This window comes from Trichechus manatus, unplaced genomic scaffold (assembly GCF_000243295.1).
Source record: "Trichechus manatus latirostris isolate Lorelei unplaced genomic scaffold, TriManLat1.0 scaffold00208, whole genome shotgun sequence".
NCBI lineage: Eukaryota > Metazoa > Chordata > Mammalia > Sirenia > Trichechidae > Trichechus > Trichechus manatus.
The window spans coordinates 1,917,731-1,942,790 of record NW_004444144.1 but is presented as its reverse complement, the minus strand read 5'-3'; the positions used below and the strand labels follow the sequence as shown (position 1 = coordinate 1,942,790).

The following is a 25,060-nucleotide window of genomic DNA, read 5'->3' as shown; positions in this document are numbered from 1 at the left end:
AAAGGCCTCTAAACTAACTGGTGGCCTGCTTCTATGTGGGTATCCACTCCAGGCAGGGACTTGCCCCCTCACAGGTGAGTGGAATTTAGGGAGCTCCCTGTAGGGTGGATCTATCCCGACTCACTACAGAGGTCCGCCTAGCAAACCTCTAAACAGCCTGGTCTAAAAAGGGAGTCAGCCCAGCAGATAATGCCAGCCCCTTGAAAGCGGATTGGTTGTGGCTGTAGGTGTCTGATGTTTGCAGTGTCAAGCCAGTGCTTGGATTGGAGGTGATAACCAGAAGGCCCTCAGTAAATGGTATAATGGCTACCATTATAAATCCTGGAGTGTCTTCTCTTTTGCCACAGGGAGCCGGGCCAGTTCAGACCAGCCTGGGCAGCTAATCTCCTTCAGTGAGGCCCTGCAGCATTTCCAGACTGTAGACCTCTCCTCCTTCAAGGTATGGCTATAGGGAATTGGGGTCTCAAGCAAAGCAGTTTCTTCCCAGTAGCCAGATATCCATTCCACAAGGACAGGGCCCTGAGCAGGCGTGATGGAAACTTCCAGTTGAGGGCCCTGCCTTACCTAAGACTCTCGAGGCACAGGATCATGGTAGCCAAGGACCCATGGGTCATGCAGTGCCCTGGAGGCGTCTCTGAGACTGTGTCCATGGAGCTCCTGTGGCCCTGTGATACAGGCGCCTTTGTAGCTGTTTCCCTGCTCTTTCCTCTTAGGAATGGAGAGGTCTGGAATCATGCTAGGTAGTTCCTTGGGGGAAGTAAGGCAACCTACGCAGGGAGCTGAATTCCTGGCCAATATAGGAAACTCTGCCATTCCCTCAAGGAACCAGAAGCTATTTGGGAATTTAAGAAATATGTGGAGTTGGAAAAAGAAGGAATATTGGGGAGAATAAAAGCCGAGAAGAGCTTTCTGGAGCATCTTGAGTGACCAGTAGTAAGTTTAGGAGAATGCGATTGCAGATCTTCAGTCTAAAACTCGGCTCAAGAGAGACGCTGAAATGACAGGAATGGGGTTGGACTGTGGGACCCAGAGAGCCAGAAGCTACCAAAATCAGAATATTCTAAGGCAGTGGCCCTGAGCCACAAGAAGCCAGCATAACCTGGTTTAGGAAGTGCTGATTGTGGTATAGACAGAAGGCTCCAGCTACCCGGCAGAGGCATTGACCCCCTCTAAACTCCCCAATAAACTCCCCTCCCCACTGGCTCCCTCATCCTGGAAATTGAGAGGCTGCTCGATTTTGTGACTTATGTCCTTTACAAAGAGAGACAGCAGACAAAAGGTAAAAGCTGCTGCTGGGAAACCTGGCCTGGTTTTTGTCTGACCACATGGGGGTTCTCTGCAGCTGGGCATCTCTAGCCTCACTGAACCAGTTGCTGTGGAGTCAGTTCTGACTCATGACAATCCCGTGTGTGTCAGAGTAAGGTTTTCAATGACTGATTTTTTGGAAGTAGATTGCCAGGCCTTTCTTCCTAGGTACATCTGGGTGGACTCGAACCTCCAACCTTTCAGTTAGCTGAGCATGTTAACTGTACCATCTAGGGACTCCTAGCCTTACCGGAAGTCAGGAACAGCTAGTTCTGGGAAAGTTCAAACGACTAAATGCAGAGAACTGACTGATAATGCATGGGCTTGGGAACAGCTCTTTCTGCTTGCAAAGACCCTGGAAGCTGGAAGAGCCTGTCTCCAGAGACTCAGCATGTGCTCACCACAGCTGCGGCCCCCTTTCCCTGGCCCAGAGACCAGCCAGTTGGTGGGAACTGCTTCTTTCCACAAGAACTGTCCCTGTATGTGGGCTCGAGGGTAAGCTCATTAAGGCAAGCAAACCCGGCACTCTCTCCATTGCTTCCAACTTCCTCCCCAGAAAAGAATTCAGCCAACTGTTCGAAGGACTGGGCTTGCTGCCCTCCGGCACCTCCTTTTCGGTCCTCCAAAGCTCCACCAGGGTCTCCATGAGGAAAGGGACCTGGTCCTGACCATCGCTCAGTGTGAGTGCCAGCCCAGCCCAGCACAGGCGCTGCCACAGGGCAGGTGCTGCAGTGTGCTCATGCCAAGAGCACTGTTGCTCACCACAGTGCTGAAGCCAACCAGGGGTCTTGCATGTGCCCTGTTGAGGGGGAAGAGCACGGGAGCTGAGGGGTCCAATGTGGGAGAATAGAGTATCTTGAGCACAGTCCAGATCCATCTTGGCTGTACCTTCCTCTGAGAAGTCCTCCCCTAAGAGGCAGTCTGACCGAGGGTGTGGATGTGTTTTGGGACAGGTGGCCTGGATAGCCAAGACCCAGTACATGGCCGAATCCTCCAGACCATCTACAAGAAGCTGACTGGCTCCAAGTTTGACTGTGCCCTCCACGGAGACCACTGGGAAGATCTTGGCTTTCAAGGTGAGAGAGAGAAATGGGTCATCTTTTCCTTGATCCTGATTCTAGGACTAGGCTGAGAGGCCAGCTAGTCCTCTTCCAGTCAGGCAGCACCATGAGATAAAATATCTGGGGGGAAGCATTCCAGGAAGATGGTGCAGCAAATGCAAAGACCCTGAGGTGGAACACGCTTGCTGTGCTTGAGAAATAGCAAGGAGCGTGTCTGAGTAGAGTAACCAAGAAGAGAGTGATGGGAGAAAAGACCACGTGTGGCGTTATACGCCATTATAAAACATTTACTCTCAGTGAGATGGGAAGCTATCAGAGAGATATGGTTTGGAATCTGGAATTTTTTTTCCTTTTTTTTTTTTTTTTGAGTATTCGTGAAATTTTTATTTTATTTTCTGAGTAAAACAAAATAATTTCAACTGTTTCTGGATTGTGTACTTTTTTTGTTCAAAATCATGTCAAATCACGTTTGTATAGAATAGGAAACTGTCTTCATTTAAAAACTTAAACTTTATATACTTTTTTATACTTTATATACTTTATATATCATTATTTGGTAGTCTTTCGGTATTGATACGTTGACGTCCCTTTACCCTCCCCATCTATAATTTAATTGTCTTAAATATTTCCTCTATATACATTGAGAATCTTATCAGACAATGTTATGATATTTGTTTAGCCATCAAACATAATTTTAAAAACTCAACACAAGGAAGGTGGATTTACCCATATATACTCTTACTGTTGTTCTTTCTTGCCTCTTGGTATTCCAAGCCTCCTTTCATCGTTTACTTTCCATTTCAACAACTTCTCTTTTTATGTAGTAAAAATATATATATGAAACATTTGCCAATTCACCAATTTTTACATGTGTAATTCAGTGACATTGATTATGTTTATGTTGTGCCTCCATTACCACTATGCTTTTCCAAGTTATACTACTGCCGTTAACCAAAACTCAGTGTGAGGAACTTCTTTTAGCCATCTTCACAGGGTAGGTCTGCTAGTGATAAATTCATCGTCTGTGGATGTCCTGATTTCCCCTTCGTTCCTGAAGGATAGTTTCACTGGATATGAAATTCAAGGTTGATAGCTCTTTTCTGTCAGCACTGAAAACAATGTTTTGCTACTTCCTTCTGTCCTCCATGGGTTTTGATGAGAAATCTGCTGTCATTTGAATCATTTCTCCGTTATAGGTGAGGTGTTGTTTCCCTCTGCTTTCAAGATCTTTTCTTTGTCTTTGGTTTTAAGGAGTTTGACTGTGATGTGTCTTGGCATAGATTTCTTTGGGTGTATTTTGTTTGGGGTTAGCTTAGCTTCCTGAATCTAGGTTTATGTCTTCCACCAAATTTGGGCAATTTCCATCTGTTGTTTCCTCAAGTGCTTTTTTCCAGCCCTGCACTCCCTTTCCTCTCCTGTGGGACCCCAATGACACGAATGCTAGATCTTTTGTTATCGTCCCACAGGTCCGTGAGGCTCTGTTCTTTTTTTCCCCCGTCTCTGTTGTTTAGAGTGGATAATTTCTGTTTTTCTATCTTCAGGTTCACTGATTCTTTCCTCTGTTATTTCTTTTCTGCTATTGAGCACACCTAGTGAGTTTTACGTTTTAGTTACTGGATTTTTCAGTTCTAAAGTTTCCATTCAGCTCTTCTTCATATCTCCTATTTATTTACTGAGGGTTTCTATTTATTTGCTGAAACTTCCTATTTTTGCATTTGTTTCAAGTTCTGTTTGTAATTGCTCATTGAAACATTTTTATTTTAGCTGTTTTTTTTTTTTTCTATTGCTGCTGTAACAAATTATCCCAAACTTGGTGGCTTAAAACAACACATATTTATTATCTTACAGTTCTGGATGTCAGAAGTCCAACACAGGTCTCACTAGGCTAGAGTCAAGGTGTCAGGAGGGCTGTGTTCCTTCTGGAGGCTCTAGAAGAGAATCTGTTTCCTTGCCTTTTCAAGCATCTAAAGACTGCCTGCATACTTGGTTTGTGGCCCTTTGCTCCATCTTCAAAGCCAGCAACATAGCCCTTTTCTAACCCTGCTTCCATCCTCACATCTCTTTCTCTGACTCTGTGCATCTGCCTCCTTCTTTTATTTTTAAGGACCCTTCTGGTTACATTGGGCCCACCCAGTTAGTCCAAGATAATCTCCCTGTCTGCTGACTAGCAACCTTAATTCCCCTTTGCCGTGCAGTGTAACATATTCACAGGTTCTGGGGGTTAGGGTGTGGACATCTTAGAGGGGTTATTCTCTCTACCACAGCAGCTTTAAAATCCTTGTCAGATAATTCCAACATCTGTGTTCTCTCAGTATTAGTGTCTGTTGATTGTCTTTTCTCATTCAAATTGAGATTTACCTGGTTCTTGGTGTGACAAGTGATTTTACATTGTATCTTAGACACTTGACTATTATGTTATGCACTGTGGATCTTATTAAATCTATTTTAGCAGGCCTCCTCTGATACCATGCTGGCAAGGGAAGGGCATGGTCACCTCATTACTACCAGGTGAAGTTGGAAATCCAATTACCCTACTTGGCCTCTGGTGATACCACCCTGGCTAGGAGAAGCAGGGGTACCTTGTCCCTGTTCCCACGTGGCCTCCACTAACATCACAGAGAAGGTGGGGACTCCTTACCACTTTGGGTGGATAAAAGTCCCAGCTAGCCCTGGGCCTTCTCTGTCACAACCTTGGTGGAACTAAGGGACACCTCATTACAGTCGGGCCAAAGTGGAAGCCTAGGCTCCCAATTCAGTCTTTGCTGAGGGAGCCTGGGCGTGGGGCCAGTGTTTTCCATGGTGTTTGGCTGGAGCAGGATGGATATTGTCAGAAGTTTTCTGTCTTGCCATGCTGCCCATTTCCTGGTCTTTTGGCTAGAAAAACCATGTTTTCCTTGGGGATCTTTTTGTCTGCTCTCATTGGCATTTCTGTATTATGCAAAAAGAAGCCCAGGAAATGCATGTCATTTCTCAGGTCCCGAGGTCATTAGCCAGTCTGCCTTCTTGCCTCCACCTTTCAGAGTCTTCTTGTTTCTTTTATATGTTAATGTCCAGTGTTTTCAGTTGTGCTTAGCGGGAGGAATAAGAAGTGCATCTACTTCATCTTGTCCCAGAACCAGAAGTCCAACATCCGTTTTTGAAGAATCACTCTGTGGAGAAGTAACTATAGAGGATCAAGGGCAGCAGCAAGCTGACTTCCAAGTAAACATATGTAGGAGGCTCCCCTAGGCCATTGGAGGACCAGCTTGTTTGGCCCCTTCACCCCGAATCAGTCACAGGAGTGTGGCAGGACATGAGCCTGGGCTTCTCATGCCAGAGGCAACTTCCCAACCAAGCTCTTGAAGCTCCAGGGAGCAGAGACCTCATTAAGCATGCTCACTGTCCCACCCCAATTTCCTTATGGTTTCTGTTACAGGAGCAAATCCAGCCACAGACCTGAGAGGGGCAGGCTTCCTTGCCCTCCTGCACCTGTTGTACCTGGTGATGGACTCCAAGACCTTGCTGATGGCACAAGAGATTTTCCAACTGTCTCGTCACCATATCCAGGTATGGCTTTGTTGGGAAGCCATAGGAAAGGGCTGTGGAGCTAGGACCTGAGCTGCAGAACTTTCCTGAGCCAGCCAGGAAGCCCTGATGGGTAGATAGCTCTGACTGCTGAGGCTCTCGGGACAGCTGGACAGCCCCTGTCAGTCTGACCCAGATTGAAATCTGAGCTCCACCATTCATTAGCTGTGTGTCTCAAGCAAGTTCCTCAACTTTTCAGGGCCTTGGTATCCTCATCTGTAGAATGGAGATCATAGAAACTTCATCTGGGTTATTGGGAAAATTAAATGAGGTAATATACAAAGGCACTTAGCACAATTGCTACTCTTGTCTCAACTCACTGTCCTCCCTGAAGAAGTCCTTTGCACAGTGTTGGGAGTCCCTGCTGATCCTGGGAAGGAAAGTTAGCCTTTATTTGCTCAAGAGGAGAAGATTTACCTTGGGCCAAGTGACACAGATTTACTGACAGGCCAGAGTCTGCCTTCTGTAGCCCCTTGATTTCTGTCTCCAGTCTACTTCCTGGGGTTGGGTTGGATGGTTTTCCCAGGTGGGAAAAGGTAGTAATCCCTCTACTTTAGAAAACACATTTAACCTGTTTTCCTGCCATTTGTTTATCCTGGACTCATGGGACCTGGAATCCATTCATTTGCTGAAATCTCTGATCAAATTCAGCATCTCCTGTGCTAGGTACTGTTCTTGGTATTTGGGATACATCAGTGAACAAAACAGACAAAGACCCCTGCTCTTGTGGAGCTTGCCTTCTAGCAGAGGAGACAAGACAATAAGCATAATAAATAATTAAATTATAGAGTGTGTTAGAAGGTGATAAGTGCTATGGAAAAGGACAAGTAGGGCAGGCTTAACAGAATGGGGGCTTGGGGAGGGTTGTAATATCATATAGGGTGGTCAGGGTAACTCTTGTGAGAAGGTGAGATTTAAACCAAGCCTTGAAAGATGTGGGGACATTACCAAGGTGATATCTAGGGAAAGAGCATTTCAGGCAGAGGGAACAGCTAGGGCAAAGGGCCTAAGGAAGGAGGATGTTTGGCATGTGCAGGGATGCCAGGGAGCTAGCGGGAGCGGAAGAAGCACAGGGAGAGCAGTAGGAGAGGAGGTCATGGAGGCAACAGGGCATAGAGCCTTGTGGGCCATAGTAAAGGCTTTAGATTTTACTCTGATTAAAATGAGGAGCCATGACAGGGTTTTGAACAGATGAGTGACATGATCTGACTTACATTTTTAAGTAGATTATACCAGCAACTAGACTGAGACTAGTCTATAGTGAGGACTTTTATAATAAACCACGTTAGAGCTGATGGTGCTTTAGACCAGAGTATTTTCAGAGGAAGTGGTACAAAGGGGTCAGATTCTGGATTTAGAATCTTGAGAACATAGGCTTAAGAGAATAGAGCCAGCATGTTTTTCCTTATGGATTTCATGTGGGTTTAAGAAAATGAAAAGAGTCAGTGATGATTTTTAGTCTGAGCAACTGTAAAGATGGTTGCCATTTACCGAAATGCAAAGACAGAGCAAGTTTGGAGGTTCAGTTTTGGCATGTAAATTTTGAGAGGTCTATTCAAGAGGTCTATCTCCACTTCCAAGTGGAAATGTTGGGTAAGTAATTATAGGTGAGTATGGAGTTAAGGAGAAGGCTCTAGACCAGAGATTAAAATTTAGGAATTGTCAGCATATAGGGCAGTGGCTCTAAAGATGTGGTTCTCTGTCCAGCAGCATCAGTATCACCTGGGAACTTGTTAGAAATGCAGACTCTGGAGCCTTCTCCAGGCCTCCCGACTCAGAAACAGTAGCAGAGCCCAAAAATCTGTATTTTAACAATCCCTCCAGGGGATGCTGAGAGCCACTGGTATAGATCCTATTTTAAAGTCATGAAACTAGAATGAGATTGCTAAGGCAATGAGCGTGGAAGAAAAGAAGACCAAGGACTGAGCCCTAAGGCCCACCAACATTAACCGAATGGGGAGAAGAGGAGGAAGGACAGTAGGAGGAAACCAAGAGTACGTGGAGTTCTAGAAGCCGTGTGAGGAAGGAGTCTCAAGTTGCAACCGATGACAGAGGATCAGGTCTGCTAATCACTGGATTTGTCAGTGGAGGACCTTGAGGAGAACATTTTCAGTGGCGTGGTAGAGAAAGAAGCCCCTGATTTAGGTTGGATTTAAGAGGGAATGGAAGGGGATGCCTTAGGCTGGGTTCTCTAGAGGAGTAAAACCAGTGAAGTGTATATATATAAAAATATAGAGAGATGTATCTCAAAGAAATGGCTTACCCAGTTGTGGAGGCTGGCAAGTCCCAAATCCATCGGTCAGGCATCAGGCTGGAGGCTCCTGCTGATTCACGTGTTTGCAGGGGCCGACAAATGCAAAATCATCAGGTCAGGCAGAAGACTGCTGGCTCACGGGTTTGCGGGAGTTGGCAAATCCCAAAATCTGCAGGTCAGGCAGCAGCCTCCCAGGAGTTCAGAGGATGATGAGTTGGATGCAGATTCCAGAGAGAACTTTGACAGAACATCCATGTATATTGGATGCAGGTCACACCCCCATGCAAACTGATTTCCTTTCAACTGATTGACTTTCAGCCTATTGGCCTTTCAACTGATGGGCTGCTCACATCAGATCACAAAATGGAGGATGATTACATAATATCTGCCAAACCACTGAGGATCATGTCCTAGCCAAGTTGACACATGACCTGAACCATCACAGTCTACTCCTTGTCAACTTGGCTTCTTCTGTACACATCTCCTTAAACCATACATAATCTCTAAAGACAATTATAAAGTCATACTTGCGCCTAACATGATTCAGCTAACACTCATAAAACCAAAAATGCACTAACTCCGTTTACATCCTATATTTTATAATAAATAATGGAATAAGGGAGGGAAGAAAACAAAGATATTTGCTATATATACATATGCACATGCATACATACATGCGTATATAAGTATAACCAAAAAGGGAAGAAATACTAAAAATAATTACAGTTCTTATTTCTGCAACTGGTCACATGGTTGTAGCTGGTATTTAGAACTACCTTCTTCCACCACCCGCTCCATATTCCCATTGTCCTCAGCAAGTATCTCAGCTGGTCGTGGGTCTTTGCCTTGTGGGGCGACCCAAACCTTCATTCCTGAAGGGTCTGGGTCATTAGTAGTCATGTCAGAATTGGGTTGCTGTAGTTTTCCATTGACTTTAATCACAGGGTATGGTGGTACTAAGAGACATCCTAAAGGATCGCCTGTATTCTATTCATACTGTTCTTTACCTCCGTTATATAATATCAATTCAGTTTCCCTTTGGTAATCAGGATCAATCACACCAGCCAATACAGTAACTCCTTTCTTTGCCTGTTGATCAGGAGGCAAGAGGATCCCAAAGTGGCTAGGAGTCATTCTTAAGTTCCAGTTCAATGGTATCAGTGTTGTATCTCCTGGTGGAACATTCTTCCCTTTTGAACTAAGGCCTCTAGACCCACACAGCATAGGGTCGCAGGGACAGGAAACAAAAATCTTGCAAGTGGGTCAGTAGGGGTAATAGTGGTGCCACTCCCATTTCCACACCTTAATTTCTGGACCCATGAATCGTGGCTATGGGAGATACAGCACCATATATTGGACACCAGTTTAGAACATATGCAGCCTTCTGGAGAACATTGCCCCAACCCTGCAAGGTATTACCACATAGCTGACACTGTAAGTGTGTCTTTAGAAGGCCATTCCATTTGTTCTGTCAACCCAGCTACTTCAGGATGATGAGGAACATGGTAAGACGAGTGGATTCCATGAGCATGGGCCCAATGCCATACTTCATTTGCTGTGAAGTGAGTCCCTTGATCCGAGGCAATGCTGTGTGGGATACCATGATGGTGGATAAGGCATTCTGTAAGTCCACAGATGGTAGTTTTGGCCGAAGCATTGCCTGATGCAAAGGCAAATCTGTATCCATAGTAAGTGTCTATCCCAGTAAAAACAAAACACTGCCCTGTCCATGATGGAAGGGGTCCAATGTAATCAACCTGCCACTGTGTTGCTGGCTGATTGCCATATCAGATTTAGTGTTGGTCTCTGCTGCTGGCAGATTGGGTACTCAGCAGTGGCTGTAGCCAAGTTGGCCTTGATAAGTGGCAGTCCATGTTGCTGAGCCCATGCATAACCTCCATCCCTGCCACCATGGCCACTTTGTTTATGAGCCTATTGGGCAATGACAGGAGTGGCTGGGGAAAGAGGATGACTGCTTTCCACAGAACACGTCATCCTATCCACTTGATTGTTGTCATGGACTGAATTATGTCCCCCAAAAAATGTATGTATCAATTTGGCTGGACCATGATTCCCGGTATTGTGTGATTTTCCTATATGTTGTAAATCCTGTCTCTATCTATGATGTTAATGTAGGAGGATGGGCGGCAGTTTTGTTGGTGAGGAAGGACGCAATCTACAAGACTGGATTGTGTCTTGAGGCAATCTCTTGAGATATAAAAGAGGGAAATGAGCTGAGAGACAGGGGGACCTCATACCACCAAGAAAGCAGTGCTGGGAGCAGAGCGCATCCTTTAGACCAGGGGTCCCTGCACGGAGAAGCTTCTAGTCTGGGGGAAGGTTGATGAGAAGGCCAACAGAGAGAGAAAAAGCCTTCCCCTGGAGATGACGCCCTGAATTTGGACTTTTAGCCTACTTTACTGTGAAGAAATAAATTTCTCTTTGTTAAAGCCATCCACTTGTGGTATTTATGTTATAGCAGCACTAGATGTCTAAGACAATTGTTAAAATCCTCCTCTGCCGAGGTCATCCTTTAAGGGTAGCCAGACTTGAGTACTAATTCAGAAAACCCATCGTTAAATGATTTTGTTCCTCTAGAACCACTCTCGGTACCAAATGTCTTAGGCTGGGTTCTCTAGAGGAGCAATACCAGTGAAGCATATACATATATGAATAGAGAAATTTATATCAAGGATATGGCTCACACAGTTATAGAGGCTGGCAAGTCCCAAATCTGTGTGTCAGGCATCAGGCTAGAGGCTTCATGTGGTGCACTGACAAACCCCAAATCAGCAGGTCAGGCAGAAGGCTGCTTGCTCACGGGTTTGCAGGAGCTGGCAAATCCCAAGATCTGCAGGTCAAGCAGCAAGCTGCTGGCTCATGTCCCAAGAACTGGAGGTCAGAGGACGATGAATTAGATGAAGGGTCTGTCTTAGGCTGGGTTCTCTAAAGAAGCAAAACCAGTAAAGAGTATAAATATATAGAGAGAGAGATTTATATCAAGGAGATGGCTCATGAGATTGTACAGGCTGGAACATCCCAAGTCTGTGGATCAGGATAGAGGCTTCTCTCGATTCACATAGCTGCGGGGGCTGGCAAACCCAAGATCGGCAGGTCGGAGAGCAGGGTTCTTGCTCACAGGCTGTGAAGATTGACAAATCCCAAGATTGGCGGACAAGACCACAAGGCTTCTCCTGATTCACATAGCTGGAGGGGCTGGTGAACCCATGATCAGCAGGTCTGAGAGCAGGGCTCCCACTCACAGGCTGTGAAGATCGATGAATCACAAGATTAGCAGATAATCTGATAGCTCACGTCCCATGAACTGGAGGTCAGCCGAACAGGAGGCAGCTGCAGAATCTAGAGCAAGCAAGAAAGTCAGAACGTCTGCTTATATTTGGATGAAGGCCACACCCCCAAGGAAACTCCCTTTCAGCTGATTGGCTGCTCATAGCAATTCCATCATGGGAATGATCACATATAAACACTGAGAATCATGGCCCAGCCAAGTTGACACACAATCTTAACCATCACAGGGTCCAAAGAGAGCTTTGCCGGAACATCCATATATAGTGGATGTAGGACACACCCCCAAGGAAACTGGTTTTGAACTATTGGCTTTCAGCTGATTCACTTTTAACTGATTGGCGTTCAACTGATTGGCTGCACACATCAGGTCACAAAATGGAGGGTGATTACATAATATCTGCCAAACCACCGAAAATCATGGCCTAGCCAAGATAACTCATGACCTTAACCATCACAGAGAAGAATTGAAGATAGTAAGTATAAGCAATTTTCTCAAGGAATTTTGTTGCAAAGGGAAGCATAGAAATAGAACGATAACTGGCAGAGGAAGTAGGGTCAAGAGAAGGGATTTGATAATTTTTAATTTCATATAACTTCAAATTTACAGAAAATTTGTGAGTAGGTGATTTTATGTAATAAGACATGAATCTAAAATCTGGGGGTTTATAGGGAAGAAGTAGGAGAGTGATCTGAAAGCATCAGAAGGAAATGTCTCCCACCTCCAAGCCCAGTGATAGGGAGGCTGTGAGAGCAGAAAACCACCACTAGGTTTTAGAATAGACTCAATATTTATAGGGAATTTTGCTGATAATGGCACAATGGAAGTGTTTCAAGAGTAGGGGAGAGGTAAAAGATGGGAATGGACGAAGGGTTATGCAGAGCCTTATGAGGATTAGAGTACAGCAAACGTACTGGGACCTGGAAGGGGGGTAGTGGATTGTAGTAACTGATACAAACAGATATGAAGGCCAAAATGAAATTAGCCCTGATACATTGTAGGTAAATAATGGAGGAGGTGAAGCTGAGTGTTGGAATGAAGGAAGGGCTGGGTGCTTGGGACCCCTGCCTTCACCCCTAACACCTTCTTGGAGAGGTATGGTTTTTGTCCAGTGTGCTGGTTCACTTTTTTAATTTTGAAATTATTTTAGACTTTAAAAGAAAGTTGCAAAGGTTATAAAGAGTTCCCATGTACCCTTCACCCAGCTTTTCCTAATGCTAACATCTTGCACAGTACAGTTTTCAAAACTAAGAAATTAACATTGGTACCATACTGTGAATTAAACTACAGATTTTGTTCAGATTACACCAGTTTTGGTTTTTTTTAACTTATTGTTCTTTTTTGTTCCAGGACCCCACATTACATTTAATTGTTATGTCTCCTGAGTCTGTTCCAAAATGTGACAGTTCCTTGGTTTTTCCTTGTATTTCATGACCTTGACACATTTGACAAGTACTAGTTGGTTATTTTTAGAATGTTCCTCAATGCGGGTTTGTCTGATGTTTTTTGGTGATTAGATGGAGGTTATACATTTTTAGCATGAACCCCAGAGTTCACTGATGTGCACCTTTTCAGTGCCTTATATCAAGAGCACATAATGTCAGTATGTGTTATTGCTGGTAATGTTAACCTTGATCACTTGGTTAAAGTGGTCTCTGCTAGGTTTCTCCACTTCAACGTTACTATTTTTCCCTTTGTACTGAATAATTTAACATGAGGAATATACTTGGAGACTATGCAAATATCCTGTTTCTCATCAGACTTTTTCCCATCAGTTTCAGCATCCATTGGTGGATCTTGCCTGTAGCAATTATTACTGTGGTATTCTAATGGTAATTTTCTATTTCCATCATTCCTTCTACATTTATTAATTTAAACTCCTCTGTAAGAATTGTCTCTGCTTCCCAATTTATTTATTTCTTTAATCATTTTTTATATCAGTATGGACCCATGGATATTTATTTTATTATATGGGTCATAACCCAATACTATCATTATTTATTCTGTCACTCAAATTGTTCCAGCTTTGGCCATTAGAATCTCTTTCAGCTTGGCACCTCAAGATGCTCCAGGCTCATGTTATATTTTCCCTGCCCCAACCCTGGCATCAACCACTTCTCCAAGGAACTTTAATTAAAGAATGGTATTTAGAAACCAAGATCTGAATGCTAGGTGTACTCATTGCTATTGGGATCTTACTACATCTAGGTCCTCTCAGTGGTCAGAGCTTGGAAGTATATGTGTGTATCACTGGTTCACTCTTGATCTCTGATAAGATGAGGTCCTCACTGGTAAGGAGACCAGGCCCAGCCCCCATGACACTTCACAGAGAAATGGAAGGTGGTTGTGCTTTCATGCTGCCTGAGGGAGAATAGCAGAGAATGAGTGGCTGCAAGATTAGACCTACAGCATTTCAATCAGATCATTTTATCCTGGAGATCTGGCTGGAGTCAGGCAGGACCAAGTTGCAATAACACACAATAGCAGTGTTTGTTGTTGGCCAAATTTACTTAACTCTCAGAACCTCAGATGCTTAATTTGTAACACAGGAAAATAATTCCAACCTTGTGAAGTTGTTCTAAGTTGGAGATAAACTATGTAAAGTACCAAGTATATTAGGCATTCAGTGAGTTATCAAAGTAACATCTTACATTTCTGTAAATCAGTTGACTACATATCTGCATGTATACATACAGCTATTAGTAAGGTGGCTCACTTCTTGAATCCAAAACTTCTTGAACGCAAAACAAATAATCATACAGTTCCTGCCATTTCTAGCTTTGACTGAATATCTCTGTATCTTCTTGGGGAAGAAATACTCCTTAATCTGAAGGCTTCACACATGACTGTCTATTCCAGGATACACTGGAGGGGGTGAAAGTGGGACTTCTTGTGCTGGGATCCCACAAGTTGAAAATGTGGGCATATGCTGTGGGTCTTCATGATTCAGGAATGTAATGTCTAGGTCAAGTGTGAGAACCCTGCAAGTTGGCTTGTGAAATGATATGATCTCTTGCAGAGACACTGCTTTGTTATAGAGGAGTCCCAGAGTTGAAGGGTATCTTAGCAATCAGTAGACTAGCACCTTCCTTTTGGAGATAGGGAAGTGGAAATGGCTTGCCCAAGCTCACACCCTTCGTATTTCCTATAAACCATCTCTGACCTAAGTGTTCCCCTTTTTGTGGCTTATGAAGGCTCTCTTGTGACACTTTCCTACAGAAATATGAAACCAGAGTAGAGGTGCAATACAGTGGATCGCTTTTGTGTGGCCTTTCTCAACGTGGTCTTGTAACTCCCACCCAAGTGATTGGGCGGGAGGGACTGTGCAAATAGGGTAATTGTGGCCCATCAAGGGGATTGGTCAGTTTTGCCATCTTGCTGGGCTTGAAATGAGCCATCCCAGGGGCAAGAAAGAGAGGATCTCACCACCACCAAGGAAGAACAGCCAGGAGCAGAGCACATCCTTTGGACCCAGGATCCCTGCACTCCTCAAACCAGAAGACAGAGAGAGAGCTGTAACACTGAAGATGGCGAGAAGCAGAGGCAGAGAAACAGTGGCAGGAGACGGCATGGTGTACTTCCCAGCCCACGGAATGAGAAACTAAGTACCTTCGGGCAGGAGGCTTGCTGGCAGAGTTGGGTGCCTCCGGGCACTTGGTGGAGCTAGGTTTGCTGACCCACAGAGCTAGAGCTGAACACCTATAGACAGAGGCTTACTAGCAGAGTAGGGTGCCTCTAGGCACTTTGTGGAGCTAGGTTTGCCAGCCGATGGAGCCAGAGCTGAGTGCCTTCAGGCTGAGGCTTACTGACAGAGTAGGGTGCCTTGGGGCACTTATCGGCAGAACCAAAAGAGCTTTGTAACACTTGCCGGAGCAGGGCAGAGGCTGAGGGCCAGAGAGAGACATGCCTGCGAGCAGAGCTGGGACGAGACTGTCATAATGGAAGAACTGTATCCTGAGTGCTCCTGAACCTGAATTGTAACCTGTTACTTCCCTAATAAACCCCGTAATTATATGAGTATTGTCTGTGAGTTCTGTGTGGCCATTGCCATGAATTATCGAACCCAGCAGAGAAGTAGAGAGTGCCGTGGGAGGGACAGTTGGTGTTAGAATTGGTAAAGATGGCAGAGAGAGGAGGCATGCCTGACCGCCGCCTTACAGGAATCAGCCTTGGGCTGTTGAACTTGATTCTTCTTTCCCTTTGTGAAGTTAGAGGAGGTCAGATGCCTCCACCACCCCATTGTTATAAGAGCGTTATTGCCAATTCAGTCCCTCATTTGTTTTCAAGGAAGGGCTTGAATGTGGTGAGGGAGCGAGCCATTCAGGTATCTGAGGGAAGAGTGTCCCAGGCCGAGGAAACAGCAAGATGAGAGAGTAAGTACTGGATACTTTGATCTTCAGGAACCCAGACTCATCACGTCAACCAATCTGTTTCCTATCCCTTCACCTGCTCGCCTTTGTGGAATTTATTAGGGACTTATATTTACCCCACAATATATATGTCAGACAATAAGAAGGAATAGCAACTAAATACAATAAAATAAGAGGACTGGTGTAGGTACCAGGAAGCTAGGTTCTAGTTCCATCTGCAGTATAATTATTTAGCTATGATTTGGGGCAAGTCACTCAACCTCTCTGGGCCTCAGTTTTCTCATCTATGAAATGAGGGGTTTGGCCTAATCATTCTAAGGTCCCTTCCAGCTTTATTTTATAATTCCTTAAACTATAAATAATTTCAAGGTTTTAAAATAAAACTTGACCTCAAATCCTTATGAATCTTGAAAATGCAGATTGTTCCAGGGGACAGTCTGTGAAATCAGAGTAGCAGTTAGAGGACGCAGCCCTGCCAGCAGCCAGTCCTGTACTCTCCCAAGGAGAGAGCTAAAGACTTAAGTACCTGTTGTGGTTGTTGATGTTGTTGTTAGGTACCACTGAGCTGAGATCAACTCATAGCGACCCCCATGTGACAGAGTAGAACTGCCCCATAGGATTTTCTTGGCTGTAATCTTTATGGGAGAAGATAGCCATGTCTTTCTCCTGCAGAGCCGCTGGGTGGATTTGAACCACCAACCTTTCAGTTAGCAGCCAAGCAGTGGTATATCCTGCTAAAGGGGAATTGGCCAAAATAGAAGTACCGGTGGGACCCAGGACTCCCATGAGTTCTGGCAGTGTGGAAGTCTTAGACCACTGAGAAGCAGGCGGGCCACCACACAGTCAAACTGAGGGACACAGGGCATGCAGGCCAGTAGCTGGCAGGAAAGGAAGCACCTGTAATAATGCTCATTTGCATACAACAACTCTCCAAGCAATTTTCCATCCATGATTTCATTCTGTCAGTACAGCAAGCCTGTGAGAAAGGTGGTAGACAGAGTTGATCCTTGTACATCTCTGTTTTACAGCAAAGGATTGTGAGGATCAGAGAGGTAAATTGTTTTTTGCCCAAAGCCGGGTAGCTAGTAAAGGTGACACTGGGCCTGGAGCCCACATCATCTGGCAGCCAGCCTGGTGGTGGGCTCCAACAGCAGACCGTCTCAGCCACGGCACACTTTAGGGTCAAAATTTTAAAATGCAGGTGTCCAGGCCCCTCCCCAGAACTACTGAGATGGATTCTTCAGGGGTGAGGCCATGTGAGCAGCAGCCACAAAAGATGACCTAGTCATCCTAGTTCAGTATTGAAATGTGCGTAGGCCCAAACATGGGACATGAAGAGAAGTGAAATCTTCAATGGAAATGCAGAAACATCGAGGTGTGATTTCCTCTGCTGTCTTTTAGTCTGGTCACTTCCCTAAATACAATCTGTGTGTGGTATCTTAGCTTTAGTGTCTTAGTATTCTAAGGGAATTGCTGAAGGAAAGGAGATATGTTAGATCTGAATTCCTATTTTTCACTGATTTTTAATAAATGGGGTTATAAGAATGTTCTTGAGTGTGGATGAATGCTAGGTTTAGATTCTCTGTTAATTATGCTCACTACCATATTCTTGTTCTCATACTTATTTTTAGACTGAAAAATTCAAGAGAAGGGGCTGACATTATGTAAGATTATATGATAATTAAATAGGCAATACTGATCTGTACATGAAGGTATAAATGCATTGCTGCTGACCTCAGCTACCCATGTTGAGGCAAGGGTAATAATTACAAACATTTGTTAGCACCTGCATAGGCCAGGTGCTGTGCTTAGTATTTTGCATATATGATCTTAATGAATCCTCAGAGCAACTCTGTGAGGTAGGGCGCAGGATAGTAGGAAATGTAAACTGTAGGTAGTAAAACCTATCTCACAGAGTTTTTGTAATGATAGTGACTTGACTCCACCCAACACGGCACTTTTATAGAGGATGCCTGAGACCCTCTTGTGTCCATCCTCATCCCAGAGGGTGGGGCTAGTGAAGGCCGAGGAGAGCTCATGGTGGGCTGGTGAAGAGGCTGGAGAACTAGCACAGGGGTTATGCGCACCAGCTTTGGAGCACATTAACCTCAGTTGGAATCCTGGTTCTGACACCTTAGGAAAGTTATCTAAGGTTGCTGTGCCTCCGTTTCCTCATCTGTAAGATGGGAAGATTCTTGTGAAAATTAAGTGTAAGCGCTCAGTAATATCCACTGCTACCCCTGGTGCTGTGATTGCCATTAGTGCCCACGCTAGGCTGTCCATGATGGGAAACACAGAAGGTGAGAGCTGGGGTTGCCACTGACCTGGTGCCCCCTCCATTCCAGCAATTCCCCTTCTGTCTGATGTCAGTGAATATCACCCGCATCGCCATCCAGGCCTTAAGGGAGGAGTGTCTCACCAGGTGAGTCCCCACACTGCTCACCCCCCAATCAGCTGATTAGAGTGGACCAGCAGAGCCTCACTCACTCCCACCCTGCCTCGGTCTCCCCAGCTCTTCCTCACCTGCTGGCTCCTGGAGGCCCTGGACAAAGTCCATATGCACCTATCTCGCCCGCCATGTCTCTTCCCCAACCCTGACCTCTGATGTGAAGGCCGCCAGGGGACTGTTGGGGCGTCCAGTGTCTATGCTAGCTCAGGCCCATGGGGCTCAGGCCCATTCTCCTGGGAAGGGTGGGAGGGCACCAGGTGTCAGCTTTGTCCATTCATGAGCAAATCATCTCCCTTGTCCTAAAGGGAGTGTAATCGGCAGCAAAAGGTAATCCCAGTGGTGAACAGCTTCTACGCGGCCACTTTCCTCCGCCTTGCCCATGTCTGGAGGACACAGCAGAAAACCATCTCAGACTCAGGCTTCGTCCTCAAAGGTATGAACTTCCACCCGGGGAGGCCTGGGCTCCTGAGCTCCTAGTGTCCCCAGCATCAGGGACCCAGGATTGGTCGTGAGACTGGTTTTGGTTGCAGTTCCCTTCCCCCCAGCCTCCACCCATGCTTTCTCAAATCCCAGCTTCCTGTTACTTCTCCTTTCTCTGCCACCACTTTCCTCCCTTTGTGGCCTTATACCTATGATGATCATATTTTCTGAATCAAAAATTGGAAGCAAGGGTATAAACAGTTGGACAAACTATTCAAAATTGAGATTGTCCTGGACAAGGTAGAATGTATGGTCCCTGTGGCTATACCTGGTTCCTAGGTCTTCCCATCTGGTCATCTCTCCATCTTAGAAGATTCACTTTTCTCTCCATAGTATCTGGGTTGGGGGTGCTCGCTGGAGTTTCTAGCCCTGAGATCATGTTGTACAGTCTAAAGCCCCCTCATGCTTTTTGTTCTCCAATCCTCTCTGTTTCAGACTTGGAAGCGTTGGCCAAGAAGAACCCAAGACGGCTGCTCAAGACCCTGGAGATCTACTTGGCTAGGGTGTCAAAGGGACAGGCCTCGTTGTTGGGTACACTGAAGTGCTATGGGCCCCAAACCCCTCACTCCAAGGATCTCACCTTCACAGGTGTGTGTGACCTGTCACTGCACTCATCCGAAGGCGCATGGCCAATCTGACCAACCCCAGAGGCTGACTGATGGAAAGACTTAAAGGGGGGCCACGGGGGCCTTCAGAGAGTCCGCAGGAGGCTGTGTCGGGGCCACTCTGGCTGGGCCAACACCTTTCTGTCTCAGCAGGTAGTGTAGGAAGCTCCTGGTCCTGGTTGGGGAAAGCCAAGGACCCTCTCCTACATGAAACATTAGATGGGTTAGGCTTGACTCACTCCCTGCAGAGCTGTCTCCAGAGCAAGGAGAATTTTGCCTTAAGCTTAACTATACTGGTTTACAGAGTTAGGTCCCAGTTTATCTCAATGGAAAAACCCTATCTGGATGTTCCCCATATCCCCACGTTGAAGGATATCATCAGCAGAGAAAACCAGAATTCTGACTCCCTGGGCAGCAGGACTTCTACAGGCCTGGGAGACTGTGTGGTTAGAGTAGAAGAGAGAAGATAGCAGTGGCAGCAGCCAGCAGGGGGCAGCATGAACCAAAGCAAGCTGTCGGAGACCTCAGCCTTCCAGGCTTTGCTCTCCTCCATCCACCCGACCAGTCTCTGGGCCCCCTCTGGGGTTTCTGGCCACTTGCCCCATCCCCCCACCCCATCTCTCCCTAGCCCCTCCTGCCACTGTTTATGATGTGGAAACAGGCATTTAACTAGGTATCCCATTGCTGCCCTCAGACTAGGGCTCCCTCACCCATAGAGGCTGTTCAGTTCCCATCAGGGATGGTTTTCTGGCCCTGAGGGAAGGAGAAGTCCATACACCAGCAGTTCTCAAATAAAGGAATCGTTCTAGTTTAAGTTTCTGTTCCCTGTACTCTGGGTTCTACTTTCAGAGCACCACTGACTTCCCTCCCCAACCAGCCCCTGGGTGGTCCCTTCCTTTATTGAGGGGAGTTAGAGATGCGAGGCTGCTTTCCTGTCCTTTGTTCTCCCTTAAGTAGCACCATGGGAGACCACTGTCTCTGTCCTACAAGGTTCTCCAAGTCTGACCGACTGGAATTGGGGCCCATCGCAGAGGTGGGAGGGCAGATGGCCACTCCAGGTGGAAGGGAAATTCCCTGGCTGCTGTCAGCAGGATGTTCAGGGGTAGGGTGGTCACAGACCCTGCTGTTCCCCTGTGCCATCTTGCCTTACCTGAACTAATCCTTTGTTCCCCTTACTTCCTCCAAACTGGGTCCTCAGCTAACCAGCCAAGATGACAGGAAGATTAGTTGCTTGGGTAGGGGTTAGAATATTTTTTTCTCCAATTGCCATTGAGTCGATTCTGACTTCTGGAGACCATGTGTGTTAGGGTAGAACTGTGATCCATAGGGTTTTCAGTGGCTGATTTTTCAGAAGGAGATTGCCAGACCTTTCATGCAAGGTGCCTCTGGGTGGACTCAAACCACCAACCTTTCTGTTAGCAGCCAAGGACATTACCCATCTGTACCCGGGACTTCAGGGGTTGGAGTGCAGATGAGAAAAATTGCAGCTGAGCCTGTTTTTGAGTGTCGGGTACAATGGTTCCTTTCCTTCTTACTCCATTTGCTCACTCTGAGACCAGAAGGCAGACTCAGCTGCGAATGCCCAGCCTCCAGGCACATCCCAGGAGGTCTACCCAGTCATGGGAGCCTTTAGCTGGAGGGGAAGCCAGTGCCCATCTACAGTAGCCCTTTCAAACTGCTTCAGTCACTGTGTGATGCTGTCTATACAACAGAGTGCTCAAAGCTTCATATATCAGGATGTTAGCCATATGTAATCCAGGAGTTTTTAAGTTGGGGTTCTTTTGATGGACTGGTTGTGGGGAGGGGTATCTGACCCATCTGAAAGTAGATGCAAAAATCTTAATATGTGCATTTGTCTTAGGAAAGGGTCTATGTTGCACAATCCTAAAACTATTGTCAGAACCACTGATTTAGTGCAACCTTTATTCTCTGCCTTTTTAAAAATCATCCATGGCATATGCTCTTCGCATAGATTGTCAGGCGTAGGTTCCAAATGTTTCTGTGCTGGGGCAAGGGTGAGCAGGGCAGGGGAGCTGAATTTTCTGTGCTTCTTGGCACAATCTCAACAAGATGAGCTTGGTCAAGATTTTTGTTTGGATGGAAGAATCCAGTGTATCAGAGCTCAGAAGCTCTTAGGACCCAGGGTTGGGAGTGACAGGGGTGAGGCTGGGTTAGGGCAGCTGCAGCCCTACCAGGCCTCAGGGACACTTGTCCAGGCTTACACAGATTCACACCTTGGTCTTGCCCTCCCAGACATGTCATCCAGGATGGGATGTCTTTTTGACTACTCCATTCGCACCCCCCTATTTAGCTGTCAGTTCCCTTTGAGGAGTCCCTGGGTGGTACAAACAGTTAATGCACTTGGCCTGCTAACCAAAAGGTTAGAGGTTCGAATCCAGCCAGAGGCACCTCAGAAGAAAGGCCTGAAGGCAGGACCAAGATGGTGGAGTAGTCAGACGTTTCCAGTGGACCCTCTTACAACAAAGACTCGAAACAACAAGTGAATCAATTATATATGACAATCTAGGCGCCCTGAACATCTAAGGCAAAGTTGAGGAACCAGACTGAGTGGCAGGGGGAGGAAGAGAGGGTTCAGATGCAGCAAGGAGTTTCTAGACCTGACCTGGAGAGAGCCTGAGCCCTTCAGGCCTGATCAGCTCATGGTGAGCAGTGAGGCAGGCAAGCAGCAGTGCTCAGGAGACACGTCTTCCACACCAGGAGAGACCCAGCACCAGAGAGTCTATTTGGCCACCCAGAACCAGTGAGAAGCAGCCCTCGATCAGCGAAAGATAAGTACTTGCGTACGGCCTTACGGAAAAACAACCCCCTTAGGGAAAAACCTCTCTCACATTTGCCTCCCCACTCCCTGCTCTGCACTGGGTCCCGAACCAGCTTCAGCAATTGCTGAGTCCCCTGGGCCAGAAGTAGGATCCGTCACACCCCCTGAGCCATTCTCCCAGCCTTGGAGAGTGAACAAATTAACAAACGGGAAAAAATAAACTGCCGGCTCCCCTAAGCCAGGAACCCAGGGTAGGCACAGCTCCTTTGCCTAGGCACAGGCATAAGGGATCCATAGACTTTGAGTGCCTTTCCCCCTGCAGAGACTTGTGTGGGCCCATTTCAACAGTGTAGGTCCTCATCAGCACAACAGGGTATATACCTGAAGTCTAACTTGAACTGTTTCAGCTGTGAAGTGGCAGGCTCATGACATTTGACACTGCTCTGCCCATTAAGCAGAGTCTTCACCTACCCACATCAGGGGCCTGAGGACCAGTGGCTCCACTCACACCACCTAGCCACCTGGAATAAGGGCCCATGAATAAGAGGTGCCCCCTAGTCCTTACAGCCAACAGCACTGGGTGCTCATAGTCCAGCTGCAAAACCCACCCACCTGTGCGCTCTAGGGAACAGGGACATGCCTTCCTCCTGGACACTCGGGGGCGGCCGTCAGCCCCCTGCCTTGCTCAGAGTGTGTCCCCCTGCTGCAGCCAGATGCCTGTGCCTACACCACACACTTGGTGGCTATCTACCTGGGCACCTGAGCTGAATCCATACAGGAGCAATGGGAAGACTCCTGAGCTCACATACCTAGTAACAGATCTAACCACCTGGTGACAGGACATTAGAGCTTCAAAGGTGCCAATAATCAAACTAGCTCATACGAGCAGCCTATTTGGGCATATCAAAACAAAACAAGACGCTAGGACATAGTAAGCAAACATAAATAAATATAATGACTTATTGATGGCTCAGAGACAACAGTCAGTATCAAATCACATAAAGAGGCAATCCATGATAGTTTCAGCAAGCTCCCAAAATAAAGAATCTAGAAATTTTCCAGAGGAGGAAAATTTCTTGGAATTACCAGAGGCAGAACACAAAAGATTAGTATACAGAACTCTTCAAGAAATTAGGAAGGAAATTAAGCAAAATGCAGAACACACAATAGAGGAAATTAAAAAGATTAGAGAAGAGCATAATGACAAATTTAACAGGCTGCAAGAATCCATAGAGAGACAGCAATCAGAAATCCAGAAGACCAACAATAAAATTTCAGAATTAGACAACTCAATAGAAAGTCAAAGGAGCAGAATTGAGGCAATGGAAGTCAGAATTAGTGAGATTGAAGAAGAAAGCCCTGATAATCTACTTCCGAAAAATCAGCCATTCAAAACCCTATGGGGCACAGTTCTACTCTGGCACATGTGGGGGCATCCTGAGTTGGAGTTCACTCTGTGGCAGCTGCAATTTTTTAAAAATTCTTTTTGGGAGTCCCTGACAGAGCAGGAGAAAAGTGGGATGCAGAACTCAAATTCTAGTAAAAAGACCAGACTTAATGGTCTGACTGAGACTGAAGGGACCCCAGAAGACATGGCCCCTGGACTGTCTGTTAGCCCAGAACTGAAACCATTGCCGAGGCCAACTCTTCAGACAAAGATTGGACTGGCCTATGGGACATAAAATGATACTTGTGAAGAGAGTGCTTCTTAGCTCAAGTAGATACGTGAGACTAAATGGGCAGCTCCTGTCTGGAGGCGAAATGAGAAGGCAGAGAGGGTCAGGAGCTGGTTGAATGGACATGGGAAATCCATGGGACAGTGGAAAGGAGTGTGCTGTCACATTATAGGGAGAGCAGCTAGGGTCACACAGCAATGTGTGTATAAATTTTTGTATGAGGAGCTGACTTGAACTGTAAACGTCCACTTAAAGCACAATAAAAAATAAATAAAAATAATAAAAATTCTCTTTGGTATTCCAGCCACCACCAACTATACAAGAGAATGAACTGAGGCCTAGACAAGGAAAAGAACCTTGTCCAAGATCAAGCAGGTGGGTGGGAACCGGAACCCGGGACTCCTGACTCCCAGGCCCCTGCTCTTCCCACAGCCCCACTTTGGCCCTGGGCTTATCACATAAACAGCAATGCAGCGTGCCATGAAGTAACAAGCCAGGTGTCTGTACAGTAGTGAGAAGTATTCTTCTCACTAGGGCATTTGGAATCTGCCTTGCAGTGGTTTATTAGGGCATCTCAGGAAATACTGGCTTAACTGGATATGCATCCCAAGCCTATTGCCACAACTTTCTCCCAGCTGGGAATGTGAGACTGAAGCAAACCCCCAGGTGAAAGCGATCCTGGGGCCTGGAGCTGTGCCACCTCCCTCTTGGGTTCACAGCAGAGCCTGCCTGGCACTTCTGGCCCCTCTGCCTCAGTCATGAAAAGCCACGTCTGGCCCCAGAGGAGACCCAGGCCCCTCAGAAGCTGTGGAGTTGTTACCTGTGTGCTACTCTGTCCCCAGCACAGCCATGAGCTGGGTGAACAGGTGGGCGCAGTGAGAACTAGCCCAGGCCATGCAGTGCAGGTAGGTCTCTGGGTGGTGCAAATAGTTTGCACTCAACTACTAACCTAAAGGTTGATGGTTCCAACCCACCCAGTGCTACCATGAAAGAAAGGCCTGGCAATATGCCTTCATTAAGATCAAAGCCAAGAAAACCCTACAGAGCAGTTGTACCTGTAACACATGGGGTCGCCATGGTCGCCATGAATCAGAATTGACCTGACGGAAACAGGTTTGGTATGGTATGGCGTGGCATGGCATGGCATGGTATGGTATGGCATGGTGTGGTTTGGTATGGTGTGGCATGGTATAGTATGGTAGGGTATGCA

The 25,060-nt window shown here is 46.3% G+C and overlaps 1 protein-coding gene across 2 annotated transcripts in view; it reads left to right on the top strand.

Annotated features, from left to right (window-relative positions):
- ELMOD3 (ELMO domain containing 3) overlaps window positions 1-19,902 on the top strand; it is a 28,920-nt gene extending 9,018 nt beyond the window's left edge. For both annotated transcript variants that reach the window (XM_023742344.1, XM_004388261.2), the window contains 7 exons: window positions 348-439; window positions 1,862-1,985; window positions 2,259-2,381; window positions 5,782-5,912; window positions 18,207-18,283; window positions 18,616-18,743; window positions 19,226-19,902. In XM_023742344.1, coding sequence (XP_023598112.1) covers window positions 348-439; window positions 1,862-1,985; window positions 2,259-2,381; window positions 5,782-5,912; window positions 18,207-18,283; window positions 18,616-18,743; window positions 19,226-19,428 — 878 coding nt within the window. In that variant the 3' untranslated portion in view covers window positions 19,429-19,902. The remainder of the gene's footprint in view (window positions 1-347; window positions 440-1,861; window positions 1,986-2,258; window positions 2,382-5,781; window positions 5,913-18,206; window positions 18,284-18,615; window positions 18,744-19,225) is intronic.
- The last annotated feature ends 5,158 nt before the right edge of the window (window positions 19,903-25,060 follow it).